Raw genomic sequence first — 13,635 nt, 5'->3', positions numbered from 1 at the left:
AAATAGTAAAAAAAAAAAAAAGAGGAAAAAAGTATCTAGCCTCACTCAACAACCCTTGCTTAAACAAATACAACCATGTTAATGACTTAGACTATAAAATGCATTTATGTTATTGACTTAGACGCTTGTTCACATCTCATACTTTAAGCTTTAGGCTGTGTTTGGTTTCTGAAAAGTATTATAGATAATATATATATATTAAGGATAATGATTTGCTCATATTTGGTGTCATTGTGAAAAATATGAAAGAAAATTAAATATAATTAAAATTATTATAAAATTTATATATTTTAAAATTAGTTAATCTTTATATAATTTAAGAAAATAAGATAAATGAGTTTGAAGAAGTATATAAAAATAATTTGTTAACTTAATTTTTTTTTCTTTATTTTCTTTTCTTCATATTTTTCCTCAAATTTTTTTAAAACCAAATCTTTTATATATAAATATTTAAATTTGATAGCAAAAAACTTGAAAATAAGAATATACTAGTATTTTTATTTTTAAAATTTTTAAAGAAACTTTAAAATAGGAAATTAATAGTGGCACGGCCATATCTTGTTTCATAAATTAATAAAATTTTATTAAACTATTTTCAAGAACCATTATCAAAAACTAATTTTTAAAAACTATTTAGAAAAAAAGATTGGTAATTGGGTTATTTTGTTTTAAATATTAATGTGATTTACTTAATAAAAAATGCAACATCTTTTATATATATATATATATATATATATATATTGTAGTTGTTTTAAGTAAGAAATTGAATTTTTTTTAAGAAAGAAATTAATATATGTGATAAATTTATAATATTAAACAATAATATATTCAATACAAAAAAACCATTAATATTAAAATGAAAATACATTAATTTTTTAATTAAAAAAAATTATTTACTTTATAAAATAGATAACAACATAATTAAAATTAACTTATTTATAAAATTTATTTTAATTAATTTTCAATTTATAATATATGAAGGAGTTGCTTGTGTATTGAGTGATGCCCTACTATGGGTTATTCATGGTGCTAGTACAGAAAATGCTTTATTTGAAGATGGTGATGGTGTAAATGTATTTCGTGTTTTTAATCCAACTTAAACCGAAGAAACTTATTCAATAGTCACCACTAACGGTTTCTTGTCTTAAATTTTGGGGGTTGCTTTTTTCAATAGGTGTTGGTCACATTTCTTTATGTTATTTGTGTTATTTTTATTTATTTATTTATTTTATTTTTTGTGTTTTTGTCTTTCTTTTAAGAAGCAATCCCACGGGGGATTCTCAAAGGAAACAAAGACTTTATTTAATGAGGCAAGCATCAGCTGATGTCACAAGCAGCAATTGGGCGTGATGTCACAAGCAGCAACTGGGGCGGGTTTGGCATGGGGCATAGCCGTGATCCGCCTGCTGCGGCCAAAATACTATTGCCATGATCCGCTTGCTGCGGCCAAAATAATATTGCCATTAAATGGGAGAAGTCAACCAGAATTTTATAGATATATAAAGGGGGGTCTCGCAGGTTTGGATTTATATATATAAAGGGGTAGCTAGCTGAGTTTATTGTTGTAAAGAGTGAGGAAGAATGGCTCCCACAAGTGATGTGGGTGTACATGAACAGGAGATGGAAATGGAGAAGATGGAGGAACAGGCGAATGAGATCAAGAAGAGCATGACTTCTAGAGATGAGGAAGATGCAAAAGATGTGGAGAGGATGAGGAGAGAGTTGATCAAAAGCATCACCAGCAATTGGGAAGATGTGGTAAAGATATACAAGCAGGATCCAAGAGCTCACAAGATCAAGCTTGGTAAATCAGGGAACACAGCATTGCATATGGCAGTTGCAAGTGGACAAGAAGATATAGTTGAACAACTGGTCAAACTGATTAATGAGAGGAGTGAAAACGCTTTGGATGTTCTATCCATAAAAGGTGGAGATTCGGAGAATAATCCTCTGCATTTGGCAGCTTCTTTAGGAAGCATTCGCATGTGTAAATGTATCATTGGTGATAAGCATAAACAATTATTGGGTACTCGCAACAGCATTTCTGGAACGCCTATGTACATGGCGGTTTACCATGCTAAGAAAGACACTTTCCTTTGGCTCTATGAAATGTGTGACGACTCCGCCCAAGCCCATGCCTACTGCCATGGCTATCGTGGTATAACTGTTCTTCACATTGCCATCGCAAATGGATACTGGGGTAAGAGATGAACTTCATTAATTTGATGTCTTACAACTTCTCTTATGATATATAAATAATATCAATACAAATATAGACCACTCAGCGATGATATTAATTATAACCTCATCACAACCCTCAGTTTATCTCTGCATTTAATCAATTTATTTATTCTTGTGCTCCGTAGATTTGGCATTTCAAATCATTCACAGGCTGGAAGGTCTCATGGATTCTGTTAACGGCTATGGAAACTCCCCTCTTCATGTACTGGCTCAGACGCCTACTGCCTTTAGAAGTGGAATTTCTCTCAGCTTCTTCGACAGTACCATTTATAGCTGTAAGACTCTCCCAATCATAACCTAGATGACCAAACTTATTGTTGTAGTTAAATGTCATGTGCTACAGCAATAATACCATGCATCGGTCCACATTTCTGTCAATCAAGATTTCATATGTTCGTTTTAGTCTCATTAACTTTTTTTTTTTTTTTTGCCCTTCATAACATATCACATTTACAACATAATATATATTTTTATTATACAAAAGAATGAATTAGCGTGCGTCCTATTTCCAACAAAGGTCACATGCTTCTAAAAATTCCCAATGTTAACTTGCAAGGCATATACGTTGAAGAGCTCATCCTGGAGACTTTCAAAGAGAAAAAGGAGGTGGAGAGTCTTTGCTATCCAAACAAATATCAAACATGTATCAACTTCTTTCAAGTGCTATGGAAGATGATTAAATTACTAGGTGGGTGTTGAGATTGATCATTTAGAAGAAAACTCTTGTTAGCTGCAATTGCATAAACATGAATGCCATCATTCACTAATTGATTTCTTATAATATATAATCATTGCTATACATTTATATTATTTCAGTGACTGGCGGAAAAAGTGTACGAAAATTAAACAAGCAGTTGGATGCAGAGTGTCCCGAAGAAGGGCAAAGTATTAATAATCATCATAACCAGTGTAGAATCTACTTGATCTAAGCTGATCAAGTCTTAAAGGAAGTAGTTCACGGAATTAAACATTGATTTATGCCTTTGTATAGGTCACTATTCAAGCACTGGAGCTCAAGGCCGTCAAGTTTTGCCCTCAAGATATGACAGATGCTTGAACTTCTTCGGGCTTATTCTATCCATGCTGGTTGACCGCTCAATAATGCTGGGTATGGATCAATTTCCCCCGTGTTGATTCCCAAATTAAACAATATAGATTGTAATTAAATATATTTTTGATTGTTTGTGGTCTATGTAAGGATCAAGTGAGATAAAGACGCTAAAAGAGATAAAAGAGACGCATGTATGGTCTGTTCAAATCATGAACAAACTACTTGAACATGCTGTGAGGTCTGAATATGAAATGAATCCTCAAAACGATGGGACAAGTGAGGCACTTTGCTATTCAGAGTATGACGTCTTCAGAAGAGGCGAAGGTAACTACTTTGTCAACTCTCTTACAAATAAACACAGATGTGGAGAAAAGATAACCCCTTACTCTTTCAGTAACTAATATGAGAGGCAAATATGGAGCAAAGGAATTGAGCTTAGTATGGATTAATCACAACTTAAATTCTCCAATTTTTCTGTAATGATCCGCTCTCGACCCTGTAAATATTATTTGTTTTAGGCTCAAAGTTGCCCTCACGACTTTAAAAGGCGTCTATAGGGTTAAGAGGAGCTCATGCATATATATCCCAATAACTTTCCCCCTAGTCCGATGTGAGATATCACATACACCCTCCCCCTTCCTCCCCATGCAAACACAACGCCCTCGTTATGTTTAACTAGATTGTGGGCCAAACTGACAAGTGCTAAACAAATCCCCACACCGAGGTCGGAGATTGACTCTAATACAATTTTGTCAGTATTTGAGCAATTTTGTCTTCTCCATATTACTATATCTCTAGAGTCAATAATTACATACGAGGAACTATTTGAACTCAATCACTTGTTGTTGTTACTCTTCAATTTTCTATTGAGGTCTATCCTATAGAGGTACTAAAATTGGATCAGTTATCGATTTCTAGGTTTCGTCGTAAACCTAATCGGTTACTTCCAATTACATAAATCAATAGTTCAAACCACACTCAAAGGTAGGGAATTTCCCATTTTTATAGGAACTTCTATACCAGAAACAATGGTATCTCCAATTATAACCCCTCTAGGATGTAAATTATATCTCTTCTCACCATTCCTATAGTGTATGAGACAAATGTATGCATCCCCATATCGCACTCAAAGTATTTAAAGTATGGGCTCTTCTTAATCTTATAGATGTTTTTTAAAGCCGTTAGGACCCTTTTGGACCAAGAACAGACAATATCTACACGATTTGATGCAGGTTGTTACAAATTGTATCAGAACTGATCCCCAACCCCGATGTTGGGTTTGTTTGACCCCGTGAGGGGTGTTTGTCTACTTGGCTTTGAAATCATGTATGACACAATGAGGACATAGTGTCTGCATAGGGGTATTTGTGATATCCCATATCAAATAGAGGAGAAAGTTTCTGATGCTATATAAGTATGAGTTACTTTTAACCTTATAGATGCATTTTAAAGCCATGAGGGCCCCTTTGGGCCTAGAGCAGACAATATCTACATGGTTGAGTACAGATCATTATATTTTCAATATTTCCATTAGATTACTAGCTCATCCATTGGGAAATTTGCTTGTAGTTGAAGAATGAATTTTGTTCTCTTTGCAGCTTTTCAGACACCAATTCTAGCTGCAGTAGAGAACGGTGTCATTGAAATGGTAGAAGAAATCCTGCAAGTATTTCCTATGACCATTCATGACAGGGACAACACATGGAAGAACATAGTGCTGGTAGCAGTGGAGTCTAGACAAGAGCATATATATGACTTCTTACTTAAGAGGAAGAGTGATGTTGTTGATAAAGACCTTGCATTTCGTGAGAGGGATAAGAATGGGAATACTGTATTGCATACAGCTGCAAAGCTAGAAAATCTCGCATATATGCCCATCAGCATGTTGCAACTGCAGAGGGAAGTCAAATGGTACGAGGTATGCGCCGCTAATTCTCAATCCTAGGTCTTACTTTTAAAATTTTTGTTTTCAGTTCTATCCAATATAGTGATTTGATACTGCAGCATGTGAAGAACACCTTGCCAACAAATTTCTATGTCGGTGGAAATGAGGATGAAAAGAGCGCACTGCAAGTCTTTACAGAAACACATGGACAACTCCTTGACAAAAGCAAAGAATGGATCAACAGCACATGCAATTCTTGCTCTTTCCTTGCAGCTCTGATATCAACTGTCGCCTTTGCCTCATCAGCCACCGTACCAGGCGGGGTCAACCAAGATACTGGCGAGCCTATTTTCCAGCACGATTTGGCTTTTAAATTTTTTGCAATGTCATCACTGGTTGCTCTTTGCTCGTCTTTCATTTCTTTGCTCCTTTTTTTCGCCATTATCACTTCCAAGTACGACTATAAAGGCTTCAGTAACAACTTGCCTCGGAATCTTATACTAGGTTTAACCTCTCTCTTTGTATCCATGGCGGCCATGTTATTATGTTTCTGCTCTGGGCACTTCTTAATGCTTGATGATCATTTGAAATATGCTGCTATCCCGGTATACGCACTCACCTTCTTGATAGTCACATACTTTGTCCTCCAACAGGTCCCATCGTATTTTGTTCTTCTGAGGGCCACATTTAAGAAGGTGCCTCAGCGTGTGTACCGGCAAGATCCATTGTAGGATTTTCTATTTCCCTTTGTCTGAGTTACAAAAGGACATTATGCCAAATTTGTGATGGCTAGATCAAATATTAGTTGATGTAATATTTCAACCACTTTGTGTCTTAGAAATATATGCTTATAATCTTCCTCTTGACTGTTTTTTTTTACCAAATTTAATAATCTAATTTAAGGAAATGAACAATTGGGTTATCTGAATATAGAAAGGTTTTAATTTTTGGTTTGGGCTTAAGTTAGCCAAATTGTTTATGGGCCAACATAAGGTTTTGGAGATCATTTTGTTGATCAACTTATATTGCTCAAAAGCAAGTATTTAGTATTTTAGATTTATCTTTTAGGGTAATACAAAATAAATTATTTAAAATATATAGTTTAAATATTTATTTCAAACTCAATTTTAAAAATCTAACCCTTCATCATTTTTTTGACTTCATTTTGACTTAAATTGCCTTTTTCCTTATAAAAATAATCATTTCTTTTATAATATACATGTAAATATTTATAATAGTCAAGGATATTTATGTAAAAAAATGGGTTACTTTTTAAACAAAAACATGAAAGGGATTAAATTTACAAATATGAGGATTATTTCATCCATTTTCACCAATTAATTCAATGTATTTAGTGTTAAATAATGGATTTAGTTCAAAATACAAATTAGAAAACATAGGTGGATGCCTAGAAAGTGATGCATATTAATTGGATTGCAAAAGAAAACCACAGGATTCTCATGGGTCAAAGGTTAACACAGTTGAATAGTTGAAAAAAAGGGGTTGCGTTTCTGGGGGGAATATTCGTGTGGTGGGCTATCAGATAGTGATACGTACTCAAACTTAGCATTTCGATAGGCTCTAAACCTAATTTAATGTGTTTGAGGAGCTTAAAACTCGTTCATTGATCACTTACAGTTGTCGTTTGTAACTTAGATTGTTGCATTTTATTGTTATTTTTCTTATGTATCTTCAGTTTATAGGTGCAAGCCAAACCATAATTTCAATAGAAGGAAGTTTGAAGCTTCAATGGAAATATTTGAGGGACGAGTGAATTAGTGAACAAAAGGAGAAGAAATCAAAGCTAAAAGCAAAGAAAGAGTATCCTACCTGCATTTTTCTTCTCATTGACAGCAGCCAAGTAAAGAGGCGTTAGAAAGTTGTGGTTGCAATCACACATTTGCACATGTGAATTCCTCCCGATGCTGCCGCTAGGTAATGATAGGACATCCACAACCTTTTCACTAGTCTCATTAATTAGTTTAACTAGTTGTTCAAGTGCATCTTCTTGACTAAAATAATCACTAAAAATAAATTATTCTCCCTCAACTTCTACAAATTAAATTAAATTTTAATATTTTGAAAGTTTCTAAATCAAGTTTAACTTTTCAATATTTCCCCTTAAATTTGATTTGTGTAGCATCCTCAACCTTTTAAAATCTTCAAAATTAAGATGCTTGATAAAAATATCCATAATTTGATCATGAGATATTGCAAAATTTAATTGCACTTCATTCTTTATAATGCATTCTCTAATAAAATGATATCTCGTATTGATGTGCTTGTTTCAATCATGAAATTTTGGATTTTTTGATAATGGGATCAATGATTTCTTTTTAATATGGGATCACACAAGTATCTCGTATTTGTTTCTCTTATTTCGTCTGTTATATTAAAATAGCTCAATTTAGGCTTGGCTTAGTTCAATTGGATTGGTTTAATTTGTTCTGGTTTAATCAATTTTAGATGAATTTTTTAGAGGAAAAGTTTCAGACACAAGTCCTAGTTGGGTTAGAGGAATTAGAAATAGGGGCAGAGGCAGCAATGTCCCTTGCTGGCTTTGCACTTCCATAATGCAAATTTCAGATATGCACTTGTTCTTGTGCCAACAATTAAAAGAACATTCCTTTTCTGCCAAAAGATTAAAGATGCTATTTCAATAGGTGCTTGAAGTCAATGTTTTGTTTGGGGTTTTTCTGTTATATGCTTATCCAAACCATAATCAGTTTTTGATGTTTGTAATTTCTATATTTTGTCAGATATTAATTTACTTAGCTATGAAATATTATGGTAGCTTATCTCACCAAGATCGATCATTTCTACCTAATTTTGTTTACTTCAATTATGTTTCCATTCAGAGTGCGAATAGAAATGGAATGATGTTGATATACTATTTTCTAGGAAAATTAATCTTTATTTTAATTTTTTTGAATGGTACTAGAAATGAAAATGATAGAAAAATGATTATGTATAAATTTTACTAATTTTGATAGTTATTTAAGTTTTTATAGATTAATCTTCAATTGAAATCTTGTACGCAAGATTTTTATATATATTTGAAAACTTAGATACAAATTTTATTATTAATCCATTATTTGTGGAAATCTTGTATGAAAATGGTATTTTAGAAATTAGTCTCCCTCAACTTTTAGAAATTAAATTAAATTTTAATATTTTGAAAATTTCTAAATCAAGTTTAACTTTTCAACATTTCCCCTTAAATTTGATTTGTGTACCATCTTCAACCTTTTAAAATCTTCAAAATTAAGATGCTTGATAAAAATATCCACAATTTGATCATGAGATATTACAAATTTTAATTGCACTTCCTTCTTCATAATGTATTCTCTAATAAAATGATATCTCGTATTGATGTGCTTGTTTCAATCATGAAAATTTGGATTTTTTGATAATGGGATCAATGATTTCTTGTTCACATAGTGGATGTCTTGGTGTGACTTGTAGTCCTTAACCACCGATCCTGCTTTGTATGTCAGTTGTTTCTCCTTTTGCATTCTTTTTTGCCTTGTGTACCCATCTTACTCTAATTACCTTTCTCCTTTTTGGAAGGGATTTTAGTTCACGTGTCATTTTTGCTTATTGCTTTTATTTCATCATCCATAATATCTTTCCATCTTTGGTCTTGAATTCCTTTTTCAAAACTTATTCGTTCATAATTTGTAGAAAGACAAAAGAAAGTTAGATTATTTTGATTTTCATTACCTCATAAATCTCTTGTAAACTTCTAAAATGTGGTGTCCCTTCACTTGAGGTTTCCAATGAGGAGGATGTTGTTGGAACTTCATGAGTTGATGGAGGTGGTGATAAAAGTGGAATAACAATTTCTTGTAAGCTACCTCTTGTTTGTTCTTCTTCTTCATAGAGGGAAAGAGTATCATAGTTGTCTCTTGTTTGTTTCTTGTAACTAGATTGATGTTTTTTTATTGAATAAAAAAGTTTAAATTAACATTCTGAAAAAGGCAGGGCCGCTCAAGTAGTGGAAACAACACTCAAGCGCTAAGACCGCTTAAGTGTGGGGACTTCTTTCATTTTGCTCTGTGTTGTGCCATCTTCTACGCCCTCTTGAGGAATATGAGTTTTAGCTTATGCATCCATTGTTTGATGAATTAAAACTACCTTTTTCTTTATGACCTTTGCCACGTCCACAACCACATCCACAATTATTCTGACTTCTTTTTTTAAATTTTCTTCATTATCTTTTAAATAAATATGTTGTTGGAAGAACTTGTTCTAATTTATCTTGATTCTTCCTTTTTAATTTCTCTGTATGGGCTTGCAATGATCCCATAAGTTGATCGATGGTCATAAAATCTAAATCTTTAGATTCTTTAATACCCACGAAAATATAATTAAACTTCAAATTTAAAATCGAAGTATTTTTTTCAATCACGTGAGTATGATCTAAACTCTCACCATTTCTTTTCAATAAATTCACTATAGCCAATACTCTAGAAAAATACCCGGTGATTGATTCTGATTTTTTATATTCAAACCTTCACATTCTCCTCCAAGAGTTTGAAGATGAATTTTTTTATACCTTATCAACTCTCTTGTGTGTATTTTGTAATATATCCCAAACTTCCTTAGAGATGGTTGCACTTGAAATCTTCTCAAAGGCCTTCATCTATTGTTTGATAGATGGTGGTGAGAGCTTTCTTGTCCCTTTTCCTCATATCTTTCAAAAAATCTCTTTGATTTGAGGATAAAGTGGTTTCATCTTGTTGTTCTTTGTAACCGTTCTCTACAATCTACCGTACATCTTGCGAACCAAGTAAAGCCTCATCTTGATACTACAATTGTAGTAATTGTTTTTTTTTTTTTTTTTGAGTTGAGGAACTTGAAATGGATGCATCCCACTTGCCATTTGTTTCATATGACTTTGATACCAATTTGTTAGGTGTGCAGAAGCTATAATACTAGTTTGTTTGAGTAATAGGATTGAAAGAGAGAGACATAATTACAAAAGAGGATGTTGTAACTGCAGTGGCTGGCATATCCCCACCAGCACGTTGCAACTGCAGTGGGAAGTCAAATGGTACGAGGTATGTGCCATTAATTCTCAATCCTAGGTCGGTCTTTTAAATTTTTTATTTTCAGTTGTAGCCAATATAGTGGCTTAATATTGCAGCATGTGAAGAACACCTTGCCACCAGATTTCTATATCGGTACAGATAACTATGGAAAGAGCGCACTGCAGATCTTTACAGAAACAAATGGACAACTCCTTGACAAAAGCAAAGAATGGCTCAACAACACATGCAATTCTTGTTCTTTCCTTGCAGCTCTGATATCAACCGTCGCTTTTGCCTCATCAGCCACCGTACCAGGCGGGGTCCACCAAGATACTGGCGAGCCAATTTTCCAACACCATTTAGCTTTTAGATTTTTTGCAATGTCATCACCGGTTGCTCCTTTCTCGTCTTTCATCTGCTTGCTCATTTTCTTTGCCATTCTCAGTTCCTGGTACGACTATAAAGACTTTAGTAACAACTTGCCTTGGAATCTTATACTAGGTTTAACCTCTCTCTTTGTATCCATGGCGGCCATGTTATTATGTTTCTACTCTGGGTACTTCTTAATGCTTGATGATCATTTGAAATATGCTGCTATCCTGGTATATGTGCTCACCTTCTTCATGGTCACGTACTTTGTCCTCCAACAGTTCCCATCATATTTTGTTCTCCTGAAGGGTACATTTAAGAAGGTGTCTGAGCGTATATACCAGCACGATTCATTGTAGGATTTTCTATTTCTCTTTGTTCCAAGAGGGCATTTATGCAAAATTTGTCATGGTCAGATCAAATATTAATTGACGCAATCTTTTCGGCCATTTGGTGTCATATATATATATATATATATTTCCTTTAGACTGATTTTTTTTTTAATACCAAATTTGTGAAACAAATAGAAGATTCTCAGAGCTTTGAAAGGAACTAAAAGCAAAAACCTCCATTTATAAGAGCAAGCTCCACTTTCAAAATGGTAGAACCAACTCACATCTCTCAGCACAGTGATTTTGGCAATGAAATTGATTGTTGAGTGGCAATCATAGCATACTCTTAGATTCTTCATGACCCATATCGCGGTACAAGGTTCAGTCAAAGTTACGACAAAGCATATTGCAAGCCTGTCACTGTGTATCAATAAGGCCCATTTCTTGCCTCCATCTTCAATATCCTACAAAACTACCTCCTTTGCTGGATGGTATCTTTCTAGCCTCAGTAGTCGCTTCAACTCCTCCAACTTTTCTTGGAGTTCTTGTTTTGAAGTTGTACTTGGTCTCCCAAAAGGAACTAATGTATCTCATTGTTCACTTCAATGGAAGTGCATGCAATCGGGTTCCTTCTGCATTCCACCCTCCTCCATCTTTGCTCTCACTGGTGCATCCGCTTTTCATTTCCCAGCTGATGAATTAAGCATGTACATGCGATAACAGAATCAAGGTTTTTTGCAACTCCTTCACCAAATTCAAGCTTTTTATGAATCTTAGAAGCATGAAGTTAGAAAAGTCCCTTGCATAAAATGGTTTGGAGCCATCTCCGTCATTCTAATTAAGCCATAGTCTCTTCAAGTTGACCAACCCAATCAAGAAAATCTACCAAGCATCCACGGTGCTCAATGTGTGGTTCAAAGCTGTCATCTCGTGTCAGGGAGTGAAAAATCTCGAGCACCATGCAAGCATTTAGTACACCAACAAAGGTGGCATTAGTCAATCAAAGACTTCCCTCCATCTTTCCCCGAAATAATTCAATTGCTTGTGTTCTCTTCCTGATGAGAATCAACAAACATTTAAGGATCCATTGCATGTTCCAGTTGGGCCTATTACTAATGCAAGATCTAAGAAGATCAAAGAAGCACTTAATGGGCTAATTTAAGAGATTTGGGCTGATTCTAACGCAAGACATTCCAAGTTTGGCCCAAATGAAGATAAAGGTGTAATAAATTTAATTCAAGTTATTGAGGGCTAATCTGGCTTGATTGGGTGTGATTTATGGCATGGATTAATGACTGATTGACTTTCCAGCTTCATATCAGTTATTTCCTATTTTAGAGCTTCTAAATTCAGGCCAAACCTACCTTAATTTTAGGCTTTTATTATTTAGAATGTTTTTTTAGTTATTTTCCTATTTTGGATCTGCTAATTTCAGACCACATCAACCTTTATTTAGGGTTTTAATATTTAGTACCTTTTTTAGTTTAGGGTTTTAATATTTAGTAAGTTTTTTCATGACATATAAATAGCACGCACTCATTGTAATAGGGATAATTTTTATTGAATAAAAACATCAGAAATGGTGAGATTTTGCTCTTCTTTTAGTTCTTCAAAAAACTGTGAACTTATTAGGGATTCTTCCTTGTGGCGTTCAAACCTTATACCTTCGGTTCGTGATTCCATTGTAATCATTGGGTCAAGGTCTATTACATATACTTTTGGTTCGCGTTTCACTTATAAACGTTGGGTCAGGGTTCTATCAAAAAATTGTATTTTAGCTTTCTTGGGCAATTATTCCAATACTGTTTGTTGGGTCTCAAAGCGTGTCGATTGAGGTTCGCATCACTTCCCATGCATGGCAAGCCTGAAATGATCAAATTCTAAGGTGATGACATGTGACACCCTAACCCAGAGCTTGGGTGATTTAATAATCTAATTTAAGGAAATGAACAATTGGGTCATCCGAATATGGAAATATTTAAATTTTTGGTTTGGGCTTGGTCAATTTAAATTAGTTTGTGCCTTTGAATTCAACTATTGGGCTCAAAGCGTTCAAACTTCATTCAATTGAAAAATATCAATAAATAAATAAATAAAGGGGGTAGAAAGGTATTTTCCCCATTAAAAACCCCCAGGTATAATATTCCATTATCTCACTCTTTTGTGCTACATAAATAGTTCCATATAGAAAAAGAACATAAGGTTGCGGAGATCATTTTGTCGATCAACTTACATTGCTCAAAGCAATTATTTAACCCGATTTAGTATTTTATGTCACTCTTAATATGTTTTGAGGTGCGCTTAAAACTCATTCATCAATCACTTACGGTTGTCGTTTGTAACTTAGCTTGTTGGATTCAGGGATTGAAAAATCGGAAAATGTCGCCGATATTTCGAAGAAATATCGGATATCGGACGGCGTCGAAACGATAATCGTCACCGATTATCGATCGACGGAAAAATCGACAAAAAATCGGCAAAATCGCCGACATATCGGCGAAATATCGGCGAAATACCGATTTATCGGGAAATTTCCCGATATTTTCCTACCAGTCCAGCCCGCGCACAGGATACAAAATCTGGCTCAAAAATCGTGGATTTAGGGTTCATGAAATTTAAATCCAATGGCACAACAACAAAGAGACCCTTAAAACAGATCCAGAAAACACAGGGAGCAAAAGAAAAGCAAATTTTTTGGTTTTCTTTGGGGGTTTTGAATGGATG

The 13,635-nt window shown here is 34.1% G+C and overlaps 2 protein-coding genes across 2 annotated transcripts; both read left to right on the top strand.

Moving 5' to 3' along the window:
• Window positions 1-1,581: 1,581 nt before the first annotated feature.
• On the top strand, window positions 1,582-5,933 carry LOC100853797 (uncharacterized). Its single transcript, XM_019217575.2, has 8 exons — window positions 1,582-2,200; window positions 2,367-2,516; window positions 2,798-2,929; window positions 3,058-3,126; window positions 3,233-3,349; window positions 3,440-3,616; window positions 4,891-5,210; window positions 5,297-5,933. Exons 1-8 carry the CDS (start codon window positions 1,582-1,584, stop codon window positions 5,906-5,908), a joined length of 2,196 nt encoding a protein of 731 aa, XP_019073120.2. The 3' UTR covers window positions 5,909-5,933.
• Window positions 5,934-9,787: 3,854 nt separating this feature from the next.
• On the top strand, window positions 9,788-10,938 carry LOC109121887 (uncharacterized). The gene is made up of 3 exons (XM_019217577.1): window positions 9,788-9,842; window positions 10,135-10,240; window positions 10,296-10,938. Exons 1-3 carry the CDS (start codon window positions 9,788-9,790, stop codon window positions 10,936-10,938), a joined length of 804 nt encoding a protein of 267 aa, XP_019073122.1.
• Window positions 10,939-13,635: the final 2,697 nt, after the last annotated feature.

The sequence above is a fragment of the Vitis vinifera genome, chromosome 7, assembly GCF_030704535.1.
Source record: "Vitis vinifera cultivar Pinot Noir 40024 chromosome 7, ASM3070453v1".
NCBI lineage: Eukaryota > Viridiplantae > Streptophyta > Magnoliopsida > Vitales > Vitaceae > Vitis > Vitis vinifera.
Note: the sequence above shows the minus strand (reverse complement) of the source record. Positions and strands in the feature narration are given on the sequence as shown.